Genomic DNA, 19,503 nt, shown 5'->3' on the forward strand with positions numbered 1-19,503 from the left:
TACAAGAGAAGCTGTAAGACTTTTTTGGGTTATTTCAGTTGGTCCAATGGGCTGAAAGTTAGAAACAGGCAGATTCATTTTGATGTATTCAAAAGTTTTCCTGCCAACCTTGGGAACGTTTTCTCAGCCTCTAAAGTACTTCTCTACGTAAGTTTTCAGGAAGCTAGCTGCCATGTAGACTGCTTCTATCTCAAAAGGATTCACCTCATTGGCCATTGGAATGAACGGCCTTTGAAGATTCCTCTAATGTCAATTCTTTAATTTTTATTTTCTGAATTAAGTGAGAAGTAATATAATTTTTCACATACTTCCTTAAGCCTTCAGGCCCACAAGAATTTTACTAGCCCACAACTAACGAGTTCCTTTCCCTCATCTTCCCCACCTTCACTGGCTAAAACGATCTCGGCTTCATTAACAGAATGTCATGGTAAATATATTCCAAGTATTAAAATACACAGCTTACTCACTTGGGGTAAAATGGTTATGAAAACCTAGACTATGCCTCCATACCAGTTGGATATGTAAATACCAGTGCAAACCAGAACATATACAAGAAACGGAAAATCTTGCCTCAAAGTGAGGTAAGTGGAAAGAGGAGGTTTACGGATACAAGGCCAAGAGATGGGACACATAGAAGCTTCCATATACCTTCTGCAGCTCAAGCAGGGGAAGTGATGGTTGCCTGAGCTGTCAAATGCCAGAGGAAGGGAGGCACCTCTCAGCTCTTGGAGCTGCCCTAATATTTACTGTGGCTGTGTCTCCCAAGCTTCATAGTCAAGATCAGCATCTTCCGGACACCTGCTATGTTTTTAGGTGTGCCCACATGTCATCATCCAGCTAAGAAGAGGAAGGGTTACCACATCCTCAGCTGGCCATTTCTGTTGTCAGCATTTGACCAAGGAATTCTTTGGCTAGGAAGTTACCTTTAGTACAATAAAATGTACAGTCCTAGGAAAACAGACTGATGAAATATTTCTGTCTAGAAGTTACCATCACTGAAAATTGTATTTACCTCCTTATTTCTTGCCAAATCTATCATTTTGGCATCATGTCGATCTATTCGAAGAATCATGGTTTTGTTTTTGAAGGGTGAAGCCTTACTGCTTCAGTATTTTTCTTTTTTTTTTTTTTTTACTGCTTCAATATCTAGTAAGCTCATGTTTAAAGGGGTTGAACAGTAAACACAGATACAAGCCCTGCTTTAGTTATTACCCCAAACCAAAAAAATCAAACCCTGTGCCGTCGAGTCAATTCCGACTCATAGCGAGCCTTATATGACAGAGTTGAAATGCCCCGTAGAGTTTCCAAGGAGCGCCTGGCGGATTTGAACTGCCAGCCCTTTGGTTAGCAGCTATAGCACTTAACCACTACGCCACCAGGGTTTCCTAGTTATTATCATTAACCAGAAATCATGTCATGGTGAGGCAATAATTTGAAAGCTGAAGTGCTTAAATGGTCTGAGAATAATTATTTTGAGTAGTACTAACAGCCACTAGGAAGAAATGGCTAAAACACAATTTCAAAATTAGCTTTATGATTGCAGAGCTATGGAGACTGTACAGAACTTCAAATAGTTACTAACAGTGGTGTTGTTAATCATTGAGCAGGAAAAATAAGAAACATCTATATTAAATCCACTGCTGTCAGATCAATTCCGACTCATAGTGACCCCATAGGACAGAGTATAACTGCCCCATAGAGTTTCCAAGGAAAGCCTGGTGAATTCAAACTGCTAAACATTTGGTTAGCAGCCATAGCTCTTAACCACTGCACCACCAGGGTTTCCAACATCTATATTAGGGTCCCAGAAAGATGTTTATGTGTGTTTTAGAGACTATGCAAAAGCACTCGATTATGTGGATCATAACATACTATGGTAACATTGCGAAGAATGGGAATTCCAGAATACTTAATTGTGCTCATGAGGAACCTGTACATAGATCAAGTGGCAGTCCTTTAAACAGAACAAGGGAATACTGAGTGGTTTAAAGTCAGGAAAGGTGTGTGTCAGGGTTGTATCTTTTCACCATACTTATTCAACTGTATGCTGAGCAAATAATCTGAAAAGCTGGACTATATGAAGAAGAACGGTGCATCAGGATTGGCAGAAGGCTCATAAACAACCTGCAATAAGCAGATGACACAACCTTGCTTGCTTAAAGGGAAGAGGACTTGAAGTACTTACTGATGAAGATCAAGCTTCAGTATGGATTACACCTCAACATAAAGAAAACAAAAATCCTCACAACTGGACCAATAAGCAACATCATGATAAATGAAGAAAAGATTGAAGTTGTCAAGAATTTCATTTTACTTGGATCCACAGTCAACGCCCATGGAAGCAGCAGTCGAGAGATCAAACGACATGTTGCATTGGGCAAATCTGCTGCAAAAGACCTCTTTAAAGTGTTAAAAAGCAAAGATGTCACCTTGAGGACTAAAGTGCACCTGACCCAAGCTATGGTATTTTCAGTCATCTCATATGCATGCTAAAGCTGAACAATGAATAAGGAAGACTGAAGAAGAATCGATGCCTTTGAATTGTGATGTTGGCTGAGAATATTGAATATAGCACACACTGCCAGAAGAATGAACAAATTTGTCTTAGAACAAGGATAGCCCGAATGATCCTTAGAAGGCAGGATCGTGAAACTTCATCTCATTTACTTAGGACATGTTATCAGGAGGGGCCAATCCCTGCAGAAGGACATCATGCTTGATAGATAGAGGGTCAGCAAAAAAGAGGAAGGCCGTCAACGGAATGGATTGACACAGTGGCTGCAACAATGGGCTTACACATAGCAATGATTGTGAGAATGGCATGAGACTGGGCAGCCTTTAGTTCTGTTGTACATGGGGTCGCTATGAGTCAGAACTGATTTGATGGTACCTAACAACAATGTAACAACAATAACATATTAGGGCCTGGTAGCTTTGCTAAGCTTAAAAAAAAAAAAATAATTATAAAGGAGCAAAATGTGATATATCTATTTTTGCATCATTACTTCTCATGAAGGCAGCTGTCCTCTACTTGTCCAATGACAAAAGGGATGCTGAATAACCAGGGATAGTAACGGTAATAACAAAGATAAAAAAGCAAGAGCCAATTCCCTTTTTCAACTCATTAAAGGGCCCAGCCACTATTGTGTTGAGATACCAAGCACACCACACCCAAAGCCTAAGGTTGTTTCCAAATAGCATACTCAAATGAACCACTCCAGGGCAGACTTTTTTTTTTACTTGTAGAAAGAACAACATTTCATAGTTAGCTTTTGTTTAAATAACCTGCTTCAATTAATTTTAATCAAAATGTATAAACCATTTTAATATAAGCTGAATGGCAAAACAATTGAGAAGTAATGCTAACACTCTGGTTACACTGAATTCATTTAACCCTCACAACAACCTTATGAAGTAGTTAATGTCATTATTCCACTTTAACAGAAGAGGAAACTGAGACACACAGAGTTTTAAAGAACATACCCAGTCACACAGCTAAGAATTTAGCAGAAGGATTTGAAGTGTGTCAAGAAAACAAAGCTTTCAGTGCAGTCAGTGAGACAGAAGAATAATATGCTGCCCATACTATCTAATTTTCATCTGGATTCTAGACTAACAGCTATATTTTTTTGAGAAAAACATGTTTTTCCTCAGTGGTCAAAACCAGTGTGTGAAACCATATGCCCTGAGAGGTCTTAACCAAGTGACCATCTGCACCCCTCAAAACAAACATATGAGGAAGAGTACTGTCTGGGTGCTATTGCCAAGAAGATATTTTTGCAAGATAGACAAAGAAAATACATGTAAGCATCTTGTGACCATGATCTAAGCATCCTGTGAAACAATCTGTAATCATTAACTATACTATTAATAATCAGTAACCAGTCAGAGTGTGATATTACAACATTCATTGATTTTCCTATAATTGCCATCTCTATGGTTTAGTTCCTCTTTTTTACCCCATAAGAATACTTGTATAATGAAACTGTCCCAGGACTACCTGGCTCCATTTTCAGTTGGCTATGTAGTTCCCCAATTGCAATTTATATAGTTCCCCAATTGCAATTGTTTTAAACCCTTAGTATACCTCTGTGTTTTAACTTGAAACAGTGTTCAAGTTTTTCTCTACAACATTTTGGTGTCAGAAGTGGGATCCAAAGAAAATTTGCCTGCTAGATGACCCCAGGATGGGACTGTGGAATGTTGGCACCCCTACGAGCCCTCTGCATGTTTAATCCACTTTTCCAGCTCTGGAGAGTTCTCTCTAGGTAAAACCTCTTAGACCAAGGACCTTGGTCTTTGCATTTGAAGTCCTCTGAGGTTTATTAATGGTCCTTTATCTCTTTACTTTTGGCTTACTCAAGAGCGTTTTGATGAGTTTGTTATCTGGCTAATTGCAGTTTGGTTCAGGCTTTGTGAACTTGTTGTGTTTTCCCCTAAATGCCCATTAAGTTTTCTTCAGGTGTTTTTTTGTTTTTTGTTTTTTTGTGTGTGTGGAAGTCTCCAGAGTGGTTTCCACGCATGTGGTTGCAGTCTTAGTGAGGGTAGAGCATACCATTATCCACAGCACGCACTCATTAAGGGGTTTTCTCATTTCATGTTTAAGTATTTGCGTGTCTTGTCTCAAAAGCCATGACTAGCTGTTGTTAGTTTTTTTTTTCTCATAAGGAAACCTTTTAAGTCTTGGAGAAACTGCTTAGTATGTCTAAGCTTCTAATTTAAAATACATCATTCTGGTAAAGTTTTTATTGTTTTATAATATTTCAACTTAAATTAGCTCCAGAATCCTTTTCAGTAACTTAGGCTGAATTGGATATATAAGAAAATTTTAAAGTCTAAAGTCTGAGTTTCAGAGCTACTACCTGAATTTTTCAGAGTTGAAGCCTGAAATTTCTCCTAATTTCCACTTTTTCTGGCCAGAAGCCATCAGAGACCTTAACTTCTGCTTTTATGAGAAAACGAGTTTCCACCTAATCTTTTCCTTCCTGGTGCTTACAACTACTACGAGGAATCTGGGTATTAGGAAAAGAAAAAAAAAGGGTTGTTATAAATTAAAAAACAAACAAAAAGGAACAATTTAAACAAAAAGTCTCACAAATACCACCAGATGCTCTTATAACTTTACAACTGTAACCATTTCAAATACAACTCAACAATCTTTCAGACTGCACTATTGTTTGTTTTTATTGTAAAAACCAGGTCATCCTAGGGAAAAAAAAAATGTTTTGAATTAAAAAACAGGGAGAAAAAGAACAAATTCAACTCTCTACTGCCCACAAGAGACCAACAACTGTCAGCATAACCAGCCTCCGGGGAAGTAACAGAGATCTTTCCTTTGATAACATTAAAACTACAAAAAGGAGAATCATTAATTAGAAACAATCCCGTCTACCCCCAGACACATATGGTGTCTCAAAATAGTTTCATAGATGGCCCAAGTTCTTTAACCCACCATGAAAAGAAGGGAACAAATGATCTAAATTAAATTGCCATCCACAATTTGAAGAAAAACTTATAACACTGAAGAATAATAGGAAGTTTTTTCCTATACACAGACCTTTGTTCTTTTTTTTTTTTTTTACAAAACAAAGCCCAGTAGTTACTTATTGGTAAATGCTGGTTTATCAATAAATGGCTATAGTGTTTTTGTTTTCTAGATTTGCCTTGATTAATTTCATGAAATTTATAATGTTCTTCTTGGTTCTCAACAAACAATAGTATTAATTATATAATTCTTGTCTTATGTCTCTGAACCCCTGGTGGCATAGTGATTAAGAGTTCAGCTGCTAACCAAAAGGTTGGCAGTTTGAATCTACCAGCCACTCCTTGGAAACCCTATGGAGCAGTTCTATTCTCATCCATAGGCTCCCTATGAGTTGGAATCCACTTGACCTCAACGGGTTTGGTTTTGTTGTCTTATGTTTAAGTTTTATCTTGTCTTAAAAGCCATGGGATGGGCCTACGGTAGCTATAGAATAGTCTACTTAAAAGTAAATAAGTTGTTTGTTTAGTTGATACAACCAGGACTTTAAGTTATTCCAAAATGATCTCTTCATAAAACCTCTCTTTATCAGATTCTATAAAACTTGCAAAAGAGAAAGTAATAGTTTTCTACTTCTAAATAGTGTTGCTGAATTTAAGTTAGGATGTTTCTAGTTAGTTTGATGATGAATACACTCTTCTGAAGTTCAAAAGTTTCAGTGTTTTCAGGAAATGATAAAAATAAATTCATTTTGTTAATTTTAAAAAAAGGTTTAAATTTTACTTTCCTAACAATAAACCCCCACGTGTCTGTCAGTTTGTCGTACTGTGGGGGCTTGTGTGTTGCTGTGATGCTGGAAGCTATGCCACTGGTGTTCAGATACCAGCAGGGTCACCCATGGAGGACAGGTTTCAGCTGAGCTTCCAGACTAAGACAGACTAGGAAGAAGGACCCAGCAGTCTACTTCTGAAAAGCATTAGCCAGTGAAAACCTTATGAAGAGCAGTGGAACACTGTCTGATATAGTGCTGGAAGATGAACCCCCAGGTTGGAAGGCACTCAAAAGATGACTGGGAAAGAGCTGCCTCCTCAAAGTAGTCAACCTTAATGACGTGGATGGAGTAAAGCTTTCGGAACCTTCATTTGCTGATGTGGCATGACTCAAAATGAGAAGAAACAGCTGCAAATATCGATTAATAATCAGAACCTGGAATGTATGAAGTATGAATCTAGGAAAATTGGAAATCACCAAAAATGAAATGGAACGCATAAACATCGATATCCTAGACATTAGGGAGCTGAAATGGACTGGTATTGGCCATTTTGAATCAGACAATCACATAATCTACTATGCTGGGAATGACAACTCGAAGAGGAATGGTGTTGCATTCATCGTCAAAAAAAAATTTCAAGATCTATCCTAAAGTACAATGCTGTCAGTGATAGGATAATATCCATACGCCTACAAGGAAGACCAGTTAATACGACTATCATTCAAATTTACGCACCAACCACTAGGGCCAAAGATGAAGAAATAGAAGATTTTTATCAGCTGCTGCGGTCTGAAATTGATCGAACATGCAATCAAGATGCATTGATAATTACTGGCAATTGGAATGCGAAAGTTGGAAACAAAGAAGAAGGATCAGTCATTGGAAAATATGGCCTTGGTGATAGAAACAATGCCGCAGATCAAATGATAGAATTTTGTAAGACTAACGAGTTCTTCTTTGCAAATACCTTCTTTCACCAACATAAACGGCAACTATACACATGGACCTCACCAGACGTAACACACAGAAATCAAATTGACTACATCTGTGGAAAGAGACGATGGAAAAGCTCAATATCATCAGTCAGAACAAGGCCAGGGGCCAACTGTGGGACAGACCATCAATTGCTCATATGCAAATTCAAGCTGAAACTGAAGAAAATCAGAGCAAGTACACAAGAGCCAAAATATGACCTTGAGTATATCCCACCTGAATTTAGAGACCATCTGAAGAACAGATTTGACGCATTGAACACTAGTGACTGAAGACCAGGCGAGTTGTGGAATGACATCAAGGACATCATCCATGAAGAAAGCAAGAGGTCACTGAAAAGAAAGAAAAGACCATGATGGATGTCAGAGGAGACTCTGAAACTTGCTCTTGAGCATCAAGCAGCTAAAGCAAAAGGAAGAATTCATGAAGTAAAAGAACTAAACAGAAGATTTCAAAGGGCCTCTTGAGAAGACAAAATAAAGTATTATAATGACATGTGCAAAGAGCTTGAGATGGAAAAACAAAGGGAAGAACATGCTCGGCATTTCTCAAGCTGAAAGAACTGAAGAAAAAATTCAAGCCTCAAGTTGCAATAGTGAAGGATTCCATGGGGAAAATATTAAATCACGTGGGAAGCATCAAAAGAAGATGGAAGGAATATACAGAGTCATTATACCAAAAAGAATTAGTCGATATTCAACCATTTCATGAGGTGGCATATGATCAGGAACCAATGGTACTGAAGGAAGAAGTCCAAGCTGCTCTGAAGGCACTGGTGAAAAACAAGGCTCCAGGAATTGATGGAATATCAATTGAGATGTTTCAAAAAACAGCTCTGGAGAGGCTCACTCGTCTATCCAAGAAATATGGAAGACAGCTTCCCGGCCAACTGACTGGAAGAGATCCATATTTATGCCTATTCCCAAGAAAGGTGATCCAACTGAATGTGGAAATTATAGAACAATATCATTAATATCACATGCAAGCAAAATTCTGCCGAAGATCATTCAAAAATGGCTGCAACAGTATATCAACAGGGAACTGCCAGAAATTCAGGTTGGTTTCAGAAGAGGACGTGGAACCAGGGATATCATTGCAGATGTCAGATGGATCCTGGCCAAAGGCAGAGAATACCAGAAGGATGTTTACCTGTGTTTTATCGATTATGCAAAGGCATTTGACTGTGTGGATCATAACAAACTATGGATAACACTGCGAAGAATGGGAATTCCAGAACACTTAATTGTGCTCATGAGGAACCTTTTCATAGATCAAGAGGCAGTTGTTCAGACAGAACAAGGGGATACCGATTGGTTTAAATCCAGGAAAGGTGTGCGTCAGGGTTATATTCTTTCACCATACCTATTTAATCTGTATGCTGAACAAATAATACGAGAAGCTGGACTGTATGAAGAAGAACGGGGCATGAAGATTGAAGGAAGACTCATTAACAATCTGCCTTATGCAGATGACACAACCTTGCTTGCTGAAAGGGAAGAGGACTTGAAGCATTTACTAATGAAGATCAAAGACCACAGCCTTCAGTATGGACTACACCTCAACATAAAGAAAACAAAAATCCTCACAACTGGACCAATGAGCAACATCATGATAAACGGAGAAAAGATTGAAGTTGTCAAGGATTTCATTTTACTTGGATCCACAATCAACAGCCATGGAAGCAGCAGTGAAGAAATCAAAAGATGCATTGCATTGGGTGCATCTGCTGCAAAGGACCTCTTCAAAGTGTGGAAGAGCAAAGATGTCACCTTGAAGACTAAGGTGCTCCTGATCCAAGCCATGGTATTCTCAATCACATCATATGCATGTGAAAGCTGGACAATGAATAAGGAAGACAGAAGAAGAGTTGACGCCTTTGAATTGTGGTGTTGGTGAAGAATATTGAATATACCATGGACTGCCAAAAGAATGAACAACTCTGTCTTAGAAGAAGTACAACCAGAATGCTCCTTAGAAGCAAGGATGGCGAGACTGTGTCTTACATACTTTGGACACGTTGTCATGAGGGATCAGTCCCTGGAGAAGGACATCATCCTTGGCAGAGTACAGGGTCAGTGGAACAGAGGAAGACCCTCGATGAGGTGGATTGACACAGTGGCTGCAACAGTGACCTCAAGCATAACAATGATTTTAAAGATGGCGCAGGACCAGGCAATGTTTCGTTCTGTTGTGCATAGGGTCGCTATGAGTTGGAACTGACTCGACGGCACCTAACAACAACAACGATAAACACCCCCACATGTCTCTCAGTTTGTTGTATTGTGGTGGCTTCCAGTTACTGTGATGCTAGAAGCTATGCTGCCAATATTCAAATACCAGAAGGGTCACCCATGGCAGACAGGTTTCAGCTGAGCTTCCAGACTAAGACAGACTAGGAAGGACCTAGGGTCTACTTCTGAAAAAATTAGCCAGTGAAAACCTTATAAATAGCAGCAGAACATTGTCTGATATAGTGCCAAAAGACAAGTCCCTCAGGTTGGAAGACACTGAAAAGTCAAGTGAGGAAGAACTACCACCTAAAAGAAGAATCTACTTTAATGACATGGATGGAGTCATGCTTTCAGGACCTTCATTTGCTGATGTGACATAACTCAATATGAGAAGAAACAGCTGCAAACATCCATTAAAAATAGGAATGTGGAGTGTGCAAAGTATGAATCTAGGAAAACTGGAAATCGCCAAAAATGAAATGTAACGCATAAACATCAGTATCCTAGGCATTGCTGAACTGGTATTGGCCATTTTGAATTGGACAATCATATGGCATACTATGCCAGGATTGACAAATTGAAGAAGAATGGCATTGCGTTCATTGTCAAAAGGAACATTTCAAGATCTATCCTGAAGTACAATGCTGTCAGTGATAGGATGATATCTACATGCCTACAAGGAAGACCAGTTAATACAACTATTATTCAAATTTAGCACCAACTACTAAAGCCAAAGATGAAGAAATTAAAGATTAGACAGGCCCATAAAACAAAACCAGACTAAAGGGCCACACCAGGCCGGGGCAAGGAGAAGGCAGGAGGGGACAGGAAAGCTGGTAATGGGAAAACCAAGGTCGAGAAGGAGAGAAGGTTGACATGTCATGGGGTTGGCAACCAATGTCACAAAACAATATGTGTATTGTTTAATGAGAAACTAGTTTGCTCTATGAGTCTTCATCTAAAGTACAAATTAAATTTAAAAAAAAAAAGAAAGAAATCAAACGACACACTGCATTGGGCAAATCTGCTGCAAAAGACCTCTTTAAAGTGTTAAAAAGCCAAGATGTCACCTTGAGGACTAAGGTGTGTCTAACCAAAGCCAAGGTGTGTTCAATCACTTCACGTGCATGTGAAAGCTGGATAATGAATAAGGAAGACCGAAGAAGAATTGATGCCTTTGAATTATGGTGTTGGCAAAGAATATTGAATATACCATGGACTGCAAGAAGAGCGAACAAATCTGTCTTGTAAGAAGTGCAGCCAGATTGTTCCTTAGAAGAGAGGACGGTGAGACTTCGTCTCAGGTACTTTGGACATGTTATCTGGAGGGACTAGTTCCTAGAGAAGGACATCATGCTTGGTAAAGTAGCGGGTCAGTGAAAAAGAGGAAGACCCTCAACAAGGTGGGCTGACACAATGGCTGTAACAATGGGCTCAAATATAACAATGATTGTGAGGATAGTGCAGCACCAGGCAGTGTTTAGTTCTGTTGTACATAGGGTCACTAAGAGTTGAAATGGACTCGACTGCACCTAACAACAGCAACAATAACAGTAAACAACTAGAGGAGAAAATTTTAAAAAAGAAATTTACTTAAAATAGTGAAAGTTCTTATTTATTACAACCATTCAAAATTCAGAAAATTTTTATAAGCTTTCTAGGTCAAATAGCATATAAAGAGTTAAATTTCTTATGATTAAAATAACAAAATTTCCTTAGTTACTAAATTAAGTGTTTAATTTTATTCTTTATACAATCTGCCTCAAAGCAAGAGTTCAATCTCATGAAGTTTCCTAAAGTCAAAATAAATTCTCATAGTTTTGAGGGGACTAAGGTTGTTACTTTTAAAGTCTTTGCTTTAAATAATTTAAGTATTGTTTCTCAATAATCTGTGATAAACTTCTGACAATTTTACAACTTCCTAAGAAGCTCAAAGAATTTATTTAAAATGTGAATTATATGAAACGTTGTCATATAAATAACAACTTTTATTTAAGTTAGAATTTATATGTTAGTAGTATATGCCTGATACTAGATTACAAACACATAGTTATTGTGTCATATTTCTATTATTTCAGTTGTTTAGTTGCAACTTTATTTATTTATTTATTTTAATCTAACATCATCAAAGCCAATGATTTGACTGGGGAATTTACATCATTTACCCATAAAATTTTTACTACTCTTCAGTTATTTTGGTAACACAGGTGGCATAGTGGTTTAAGAGCTATGGCTGCTAAACAAAAGATTGGCAGCAGGCGCTCTTTGGAAGCCCTATGGGGCAGTTCTACTCTGTCCTATAACGTCATTATGAGTTGGAATCAACTGGACAGCAATGAGTTCGGTTTGGTTTTTATTCAGTTATTTAGAGACTTGATAATCTTGGTATATTCTTGTTATATCTTAGCTATATAGTAATACGTCTCAAGATTGAAAAAAAAAAAAAAGTTGCTGTCGAGTTGATTCCAACTCATAGCAACCTGATTACTATGTGTTATATGTGAAGCTCTTTGAAAATAAGTCAATCATTATGCTTAGGGATATTTTGTAACTGACTTTTGGCTTTAAATTACTTTTGTAATTCCCGTCAAGTCTTCACTTTTAAGAGCTTTTTTTTTTTATTGTATTCTAGATGAAGTTTTACAGAACAAACTAGTTTCTCATTAAACAGTTAGTACACATATTGTCTTATGACATTGGTCAACAACCCCATGACATGTCAGCACTCTCCTTTCTTGACCTTGGGTTCCCTATTACCAGCTTTCCTATCCCCTCGTGCCTTCTAGTCCTTGCGCCTGGGCTGGTTTGCCCCTTTAGTCTCATTTTGTTTTATGGGCTTGTTCAGTCCCCGGTAAGAACTATTATTATTTTAAGTTAATCATGGCCTTATTAAGTTTGTCATCTGCAGATAAGTTTTACTTTGCTGGAAAAATTTGGTCAAAACATCTCAACAAAGAGATGGACTAGATTTGTGAAAAAGGCTGTGACTAGACTGAATCACGATTTCCAGAATTCTTATGTAGGAGCTGATGTGTTCCCAGGCTGCGGCTGATCCAGGATAACATGGAACCAAAATTAACTACATGGAACCAAAATTAACTACATGGAACCAAAATTAACTACATGGAACTGAGTAAACTAAAAAAAAGATTTAAATTGAACTCATAGCTGAAGTTTACTTACATTAATTTCTTTGCTTTTCTATTTGTTTTATTGTTTTTAATTGCTTTACTCCATAAACTTCAAGTTATTCCATGTTTCTACATAATGTTTTTCCCACGTTAATGATAGATGTTAATGCTGCTTAGTACATTTGCTTATTGTTAATAGAACAGATCAACTACCTTATTTGTTAAATATTACATGATGACAGTTATACCTATTGCTTAAAATTGCTAGACAAATTAGACATTTCAGATATGAGCTGTTAAAATACTTAAGGTTTCCTTTTTGTTACCAAACCTTCCTTTTCACCATCATCAAATTGCAATCTTAGCATAAACCCTCTGCTTTGACATTTTGGCTTTTACCTTGTAAACCCAGACCTTTTTTATAAACACTACTTTTAGAGACCATTTTATTTGTTAAAATTATGATTTTAATAGCCATTCTTATCATAATCGTCACTGTTAAATGTTGCATAAAATTAACCACTCGTGTTTTGACCTTGAAAACTAAACACGATGTCCATGAGAAAGAAAACGTATATAGAAACTTCCCAGGTCAGTGATGACCTTGATGAAACCTTACTGGAGGGACTGAAAAAAATAAGACAGCCCTTTGTGCCTCTGATCCATTGTGCCTAGCACTGTTGCCTCTTTCCCTCCCCCTTTTGATGCCCACCAGAGTGTCTCTCTCTAAAGCATAATGGAGCTAGAGAAAACCTTACAGAAGATGAATTACTCCTTTATAAGTGCAACCTAAAGAGGAGAACTCCACTATGTTAAGGTAAAAGGAAAATACTCAGTGGTGCTCAGTCACAATTGTTGCGTGGTGTTCTAGGTCTTAAATGTTTGATAATTCAAGCAGCCACTACAGTAAACAATAGTCGCAAGCACATGCCTATGTGAGAGAGACTACTCAATTCATCAGTGATCAAAAGATGCTCTACGAGATCTTTGATCAAAAGGAGGGAAAGGTGTCAGGAAGAGAAAACTTTCAGTGCCATCAGTGAGACAGAGGAATAATATGCTGGCCATAGTACCTAATTTTAATCTGGATTCTAGACTAACAGCTATATTTTTTTAGAAAAACATGTTTTTCCTCAGTGGTCAAAACTAGTATGGAACCATATGCCCCGAGGGGTCTTGAACAAGTAACCATCTGTACCCCTCAAAATAAATGTACTCAGGAAGAGTGCTATCTGGGTACCATTGCCAACAAGATCTTTTTGCAAGATAGACAAAGAAAATGCATGTAAGCATCTTGTGATCATGATCTAAACATCCTGTGAAACTATATCTGTAATCACTAACTATACTATTAATAATCAGTAACCAGAGTGTGATTGTTACAATATTCATTGATTTTCCTGTAATTGCACACCTCCCCCCCACCCCCGCCCCCGCCCATGGTTTGGTTCCTCCTTTTACCCCATAAGAATACTTGTATAACGACACTGCCCCCGGACTAACTGGTTCCATTTCCACTGGGCTACGTAGTTCCCCAATTTCAATGGTTTTAAACCCTTAATAAACCTCTCTGTTTTAACCTGAAACAGTGTTCAAGTTTTTCTCTACAATAAAAGGCAGATAGCCTGGCTCCAAAGTCCAAGTATTTAACGATTCAACTCTACTGCCTTTCCAATAGTGGTTGGTATGTAGGTAGAATTCATCAAGTGCTAGTATATACCAGGCACTGTATTAATGTGTTAATTATGTACAGGGCTTAAGCTTGCCAGTTGGGTCCTTTCAGCACAGGTAACAGGAATAACAAAAGAATCAACAGGTCAACCATTCTGTAGATCTTTGGGAAACCCTGTACTTGGATGTTATCTCTGTGTCACTTGAGATTGCAGGATGTTAGCAAAAAGAAGTTATTTTTCATTTCTTTCTTGCAGGGGTGGAATGGTCCAAACCAGTGAGCAGTACGAATTTGTGCATCATGCTCTGTGCCTATATGAGAGCAGACTTTCAGCAGAAACTGTCCAGTGAGAGGCTGAAGACTTACGTGACCATCAATCTCTTAGGGTGATTAATCGAATTACCCACCTGAGGCTTCTAGAAGGAGCTTTCTGATATATAAGGAAAAAGAAGCTCTGAAGCCAACCTGTGGCATGGATTGTGGAAGACTTGGCAAGATATTAAAGACTGCCAACCCCTTGTGTATATGAATGCATTTGTAAGCATCCCCTAAGTTATTCTGAAGGTCCTATGCTGAAGGCTGTTTGATAGATTTCTCACACATCCTAAGGAGTTTGTTTTGTCTGTATTGACTATCTGCCACACAGAATGTATGTCCTTAACACTCAGTGATACATGTCGTCAGATGACAATTTGAAGAGCTGCTGAAGAAATTATTATTGTGTGTTTAGATGCTTTAACGTTTGCAAAATCCGTGTTGTGAATGGACTGTCAGCTGTTAAACTGTTCCTGTGTTAAGTGCTATTACCTTTCTCAGTTACCAGAATCTTGCTGCTAAAGTTGCAGGTGACTGATAATGAATTTTTAAGAAATCAGTTCTTGTTTTTGAAAAAAAAAAAAAAACAAAAGCAGTAACTATTTTATATGGAAATGTGTCTTGATAATATTGCCTATTAAATACATATTTATAGTACCTCCTATCAATCAATTACAGAGCACAATGATTGTCATTCAGTATATACGTATTTATTCTCTATTATTGGGCATAAGGTGGCTTCCGCTCCAGATCTCTATCCAGTGTATTTCGAGATTGTGAGTCATTTTACTTTAAAAAGGAAAAAGCAAATTTTTAGCAACCATGAACTATCAAGAATTTTAAATATGTGTCCATCTTTTACTAAGAGGCAATTTTTGAATATGCTGTCTACCTGGAATCTCTCGTCCAATAAAAGGCAGATGCCTTTGGGAATGATACAACCTGTCCCATTTCCAGAGATTCTTCAAAAGGATGCTGCCATCTATACCCTTAAATTACTGAAAGGTTTTACTCTTCAAGAGACAAAAGAGTTAAAATAACTATGCCCAACAAGCACTAGGTGTTGAGCTCAAATATCAATTTTTAATGGAGCAATGTTGACTTTGTTTCATACTGCCAATAAACTACTCTTAATACTAAATATTGAGTCAAGTATATACTTTTTTCCCCCTCCTATTTAAAGAGAGAAACATTGTCTTTTGGGGAAGCCTGGAGTAGATAATGTGATGGGTTTAATTTTAGTTTCTACATCTCCCCAATGGAGATAACTATCTGAAAGTGTAATATCATCATTGCTCAAGAGATAATGAACTAGAAGTACCATCATTACGTGGTTTTTCTCAATACATGCCCAGCATATCATTAGACAAACAGTACATGTTTACAGCTTTATATCACTTGTCACAGACCATCGTAAATTATATGGTTGGTATTTATTCAGCAGAATCACATCACCTGAAGAGATGTAATGTGTAAGAACATTCAATTTTCTAAGATTACAATTCCCTTACTTCCCTCTTGAGGTTAAGAAGTAGTTATACACCAAGGGAACGGTAGGTGAAGACTTACCGGTTTCTTTCTGCTTCTGGAGACTGGAATTTTTTTTCTAAAAAAAAAAAAAAGAGAGAAGTAATCATAAGCCCTTCTTTCTAAGGAAACAGACAAAAGGACACTGGTGTAAAACTCCCGCAAACAATTCAATAGGAGGAAGTGCTCGTCACTGACTTTTCCCCCCACCATGAAGGCACATTTCCTTCCTAGTTTCTGCTGCTCTTATCTGGGAGAATTTTTTTTTCCTCCAAGCGAAGCATGAACAGTTGTTAAGTGGAAAATGGAGGCTGAATTTTACATGGCAGTTCTTACCTGCTTGCTCCTCGGGAACTCAGGTGAGTGGGCCTGCCTCCTTATTTTCCTGGGGCATTTCTCCCCAGCCCAGGAGTCTCTGGCCTTTGGAAAGTGTCTGGAATGAGGCAGAAATGGAGCCAGGTCTCCATGGCAGTTTAGCTACATAACGATGCGGAGGGGGAATAAGAGGAGCCAGCTGTGCCCACACTGTTGCGATTTCTCTCCAAAAAATAATAATAATAAATGGCCTTTTCATGTCCTCTAAACGCCTGGGCAGTTCCAGAAACGGCATCTTTACAGCAGAGGGTAAAGCACCCTGAGGAGAAATTTTTGTTCTTATGTAACAGCCTGTGGCATTCCCCATGCTAAGTAACATATTTTCCAATCAGGCTATAGTTTCGTTTTGTCATAAAGAGAGAAAATACAAAAAATACGATTAAAGGGGGTAAGAGAATATGATGTTTTATTCGGAAGTTGTGATTTGAAAGGGCTGAATATTTTCATGGAAGAGCTGGGTAATTTGAGTAAAAAAAAAGCACATTGAAAATGGTTGCTGAGCCTGAATATCTCACTTTTTAATACTGATGTTTAGCAATTGAATGTTTAATTTTCTTACATCGAGAAATGCTGATTTTCAAAATATATCTGAATTTGTATTTGTGGAAAAACTATAAAGAGATTGTCACAAAAAAGAGAAATGCTTCTCCCCAGGACTCTAAGAAAGTTAGATTGTGATAATAACTTCATTGGTTCCTGTAGTTAGGAGGATGCATTTGGAGGGGTGGGGAAAGAAAATCTCTTGGATTTGGTTTATTGTATTCAGACAATCCAATTTGTATACAAGTTTTTTTTACTGCAATGGGCACTTAGAGATTCAAAAAAGGGGTGTTTTTTAAGAGTGGGGAGGGAAGTGAGATGGAAAGAGTAAAATGGTTGAAAACGAAAGCGGGCTTTTCAGAACTTCAGCATATTTAAGTAAGCAAGCTAAAATGTCACCATAGTCTATGGATGGTTTTGTTTCTTCTCTAAGCTTCCTTTCATTATTTCATTGGGGGTGTGGTTCTTCTCAAACCATGTGAAAGTAAAAGAAAGGGAACTGTGTGTGACATGTTGACATTTTATATTATCAGCCTTGGGGTTTTAAATCATACATGTTGAATCTGGGAATATACGCTTGAAATGATAGCAAAGGATAAGTAAACCAAGTATTTTTATTTAGTTGATTTCTGGGTGGGTTTTTTTGTTTTCTAATGAGCCTTATAATTTGCTATGCAGTACTTTATAAGCTTTTCATCTTCCAGATGGGTTTCAGATTGTCCACGTCCAGAAACAACAGTGCCTTTTCCAAAATAGGGTAGTGGTCATGGGCTCGTGCAATAAGACCAGCCAAAACCAGCAGTGGATGTGGACTGAGAATGAAAAGCTCCTTCACATTAAATCTACCCTGTGCCTGGGCATCTCCAGTTCCTCTCGTGGCCCTTCCCGTGCAGCCATCTTCACCCAGTGCTCCCAGGCACCCCGATGGACCTGTTACGAGGAGGGAGGGTTCCTTGAGGTGGAGAATGCCTCTCTCTTTCTCAAGAAACAAGGCTTCAGGGCAATGGTCAAGAAAGGCAGGAAATACCTCCATAGCTGGATGAAAATAGATGTCAACGAGAAGGGAAACCTGGTCAATGAAAGCCTCTGCTTAAAAAAAGGTGAGCTATTCCTTCTAGGATCAATTTTGAAAGTTCTGCTAAATGTCTTGTTTTTTGTATTTTTTTTTTTTTTAATTCAGGAGAAGTCTATATGCCTCAATACATTTCCTATAGAAGATTCATAAGCTAAGGGAGATGAATGGCATGGTGCCCAATGACTTGGAAAACTTCAGTACCCTTATTTAAATAAGCCCAGATTTTCTTTTTCTGTCTGTCTCTATTCTTTCCCTTTGTTTTTTGTTTCTTTTATTAATTCAACAAATGTTTATCGAGCTTCTACTTTGCGTCAGACACTATGCTAGGCACTTTGGCTTACGCGCTATTAGATAAAGAAATCTGGGCATATACATAGCGTACATGTGTAATGACTAAAGTCCATCAGCTGGCTTGTGTATGTCAGTGATCAGGAAATTATTAGATTTTGTTGACATAGACAGTTCTAGTCTAGACCTGATTATGAGGAACTATTAGAACATGAAAATGGCATTTTTATAAGATTGAGTAGATGAATTGTGTGTTTGCAAATCTCTTGTTCTGATATTTAGGGGTAGATATCTTTTGGTGGCAACATATTTTTGAAGTGGTAAGAACCAGCGTGCAGGCACAAAGCATTCTAGTTTGTTGTACATTGGTGTATATAACCTAGATGATGGACATGTATAAAAACTTATACCCCTGTGAAAAAATTCATGGCGCAGCACATCCTGAGATAGGGATTTCTGTCTGTAGAGTATACATGAAGCTGGATCTTCTCTTTCACTTAATCATTTTATTGCTCATTTGTTCCTTTATTTGAGGTTTGCACTGGTGGCACAGTGGTTAAGCATTTGGCTGCTAACCAAAACATCGGTAGTTTGAATCCACCATGGGCTCCTTGGAAACCCTGTGGGGCCGTTCTACTCTGTCGCATAGGGTCACTGTGAGTTGGAATCAACTCAACAGCAGCAAGTTTGTTTTTTAGGAAATCATGAAAGATAAAACTTACAGAATCACAATATATTAGGCTCCAATAGATCTTACAAATTATTGGAGAAATTATCTAGACATAAAAACTCTCATTAAGTAGACTGAAGTTTATCAAGTGAATTGTCCCAGGTAATTATGGTGGAGGCATGATTAGAACCTAAGTTTCTTAACTCCCTGCCAAGTGCACCTTCCATTATACCAGTGGTCCCCAAATACGTGACCACAGATCTTTGCCCTCCTGGCTGCATAAGAGTCACGTCAGTAGAAGAAGGAGAGCTTATTAAAAATACAAATTCCTGGGATTCTTTCACACCTTTTCTTCCTCCACTATCACCTCTAAGAGTTTTAGGAAATCTGGATTGGACATAATATTTAATTTTTTTTTTTAAACTCCATGAG

General features: G+C 38.0%; 3 protein-coding genes across 8 annotated transcripts in view; 2 read left to right on the top strand and 1 right to left on the bottom strand.

The window, feature by feature from the left end:
* Positions 1 to 16,092, top strand: part of PTPRR (protein tyrosine phosphatase receptor type R) — a 166,279-nt gene extending 150,187 nt beyond the window's left edge. For both annotated transcript variants that reach the window (XM_064283879.1, XM_023558889.2), the window contains one exon: positions 14,538 to 16,092. In XM_064283879.1, coding sequence (XP_064139949.1) covers positions 14,538 to 14,631 — 94 coding nt within the window. In that variant the 3' untranslated portion in view covers positions 14,632 to 16,092. The remainder of the gene's footprint in view (positions 1 to 14,537) is intronic.
* The window catches only part of LOC111753047 (craniofacial development protein 2-like), a 59,290-nt gene extending 40,826 nt beyond the window's left edge, over positions 1 to 18,464 (bottom strand). Inside the window, exons 1-2 of one of the 3 annotated variants that reach the window (XR_002787900.2) lie at positions 16,460 to 18,429; positions 16,166 to 16,202 (exon numbers count right to left, since the gene is read on the bottom strand). The gene's annotated coding sequence lies outside the window, so the exon portion shown is untranslated. Of the gene's footprint in view, positions 1 to 16,165; positions 16,203 to 16,459 lie in introns of all 3 variants that reach the window. The other 2 variants (XR_010321797.1, XM_064283880.1) reach the window with 2 other exon arrangements.
* The window catches only part of PTPRB (protein tyrosine phosphatase receptor type B), a 139,216-nt gene continuing 135,943 nt past the window's right edge, over positions 16,231 to 19,503 (top strand). Inside the window, exons 1-2 of one of the 3 annotated variants that reach the window (XM_003405594.4) lie at positions 16,231 to 16,482; positions 17,743 to 18,138. In XM_003405594.4, the coding sequence (XP_003405642.3) occupies positions 16,428 to 16,482; positions 17,743 to 18,138 (451 nt within the window). In that variant the 5' untranslated portion in view covers positions 16,231 to 16,427. The remainder of the gene's footprint in view (positions 16,483 to 17,742; positions 18,139 to 19,503) is intronic. The other 2 variants (XM_064283873.1, XM_064283875.1) reach the window with 2 other exon arrangements.

This window comes from Loxodonta africana, chromosome 4 (assembly GCF_030014295.1).
Source record: "Loxodonta africana isolate mLoxAfr1 chromosome 4, mLoxAfr1.hap2, whole genome shotgun sequence".
Taxonomy (NCBI): domain Eukaryota; kingdom Metazoa; phylum Chordata; class Mammalia; order Proboscidea; family Elephantidae; genus Loxodonta; species Loxodonta africana.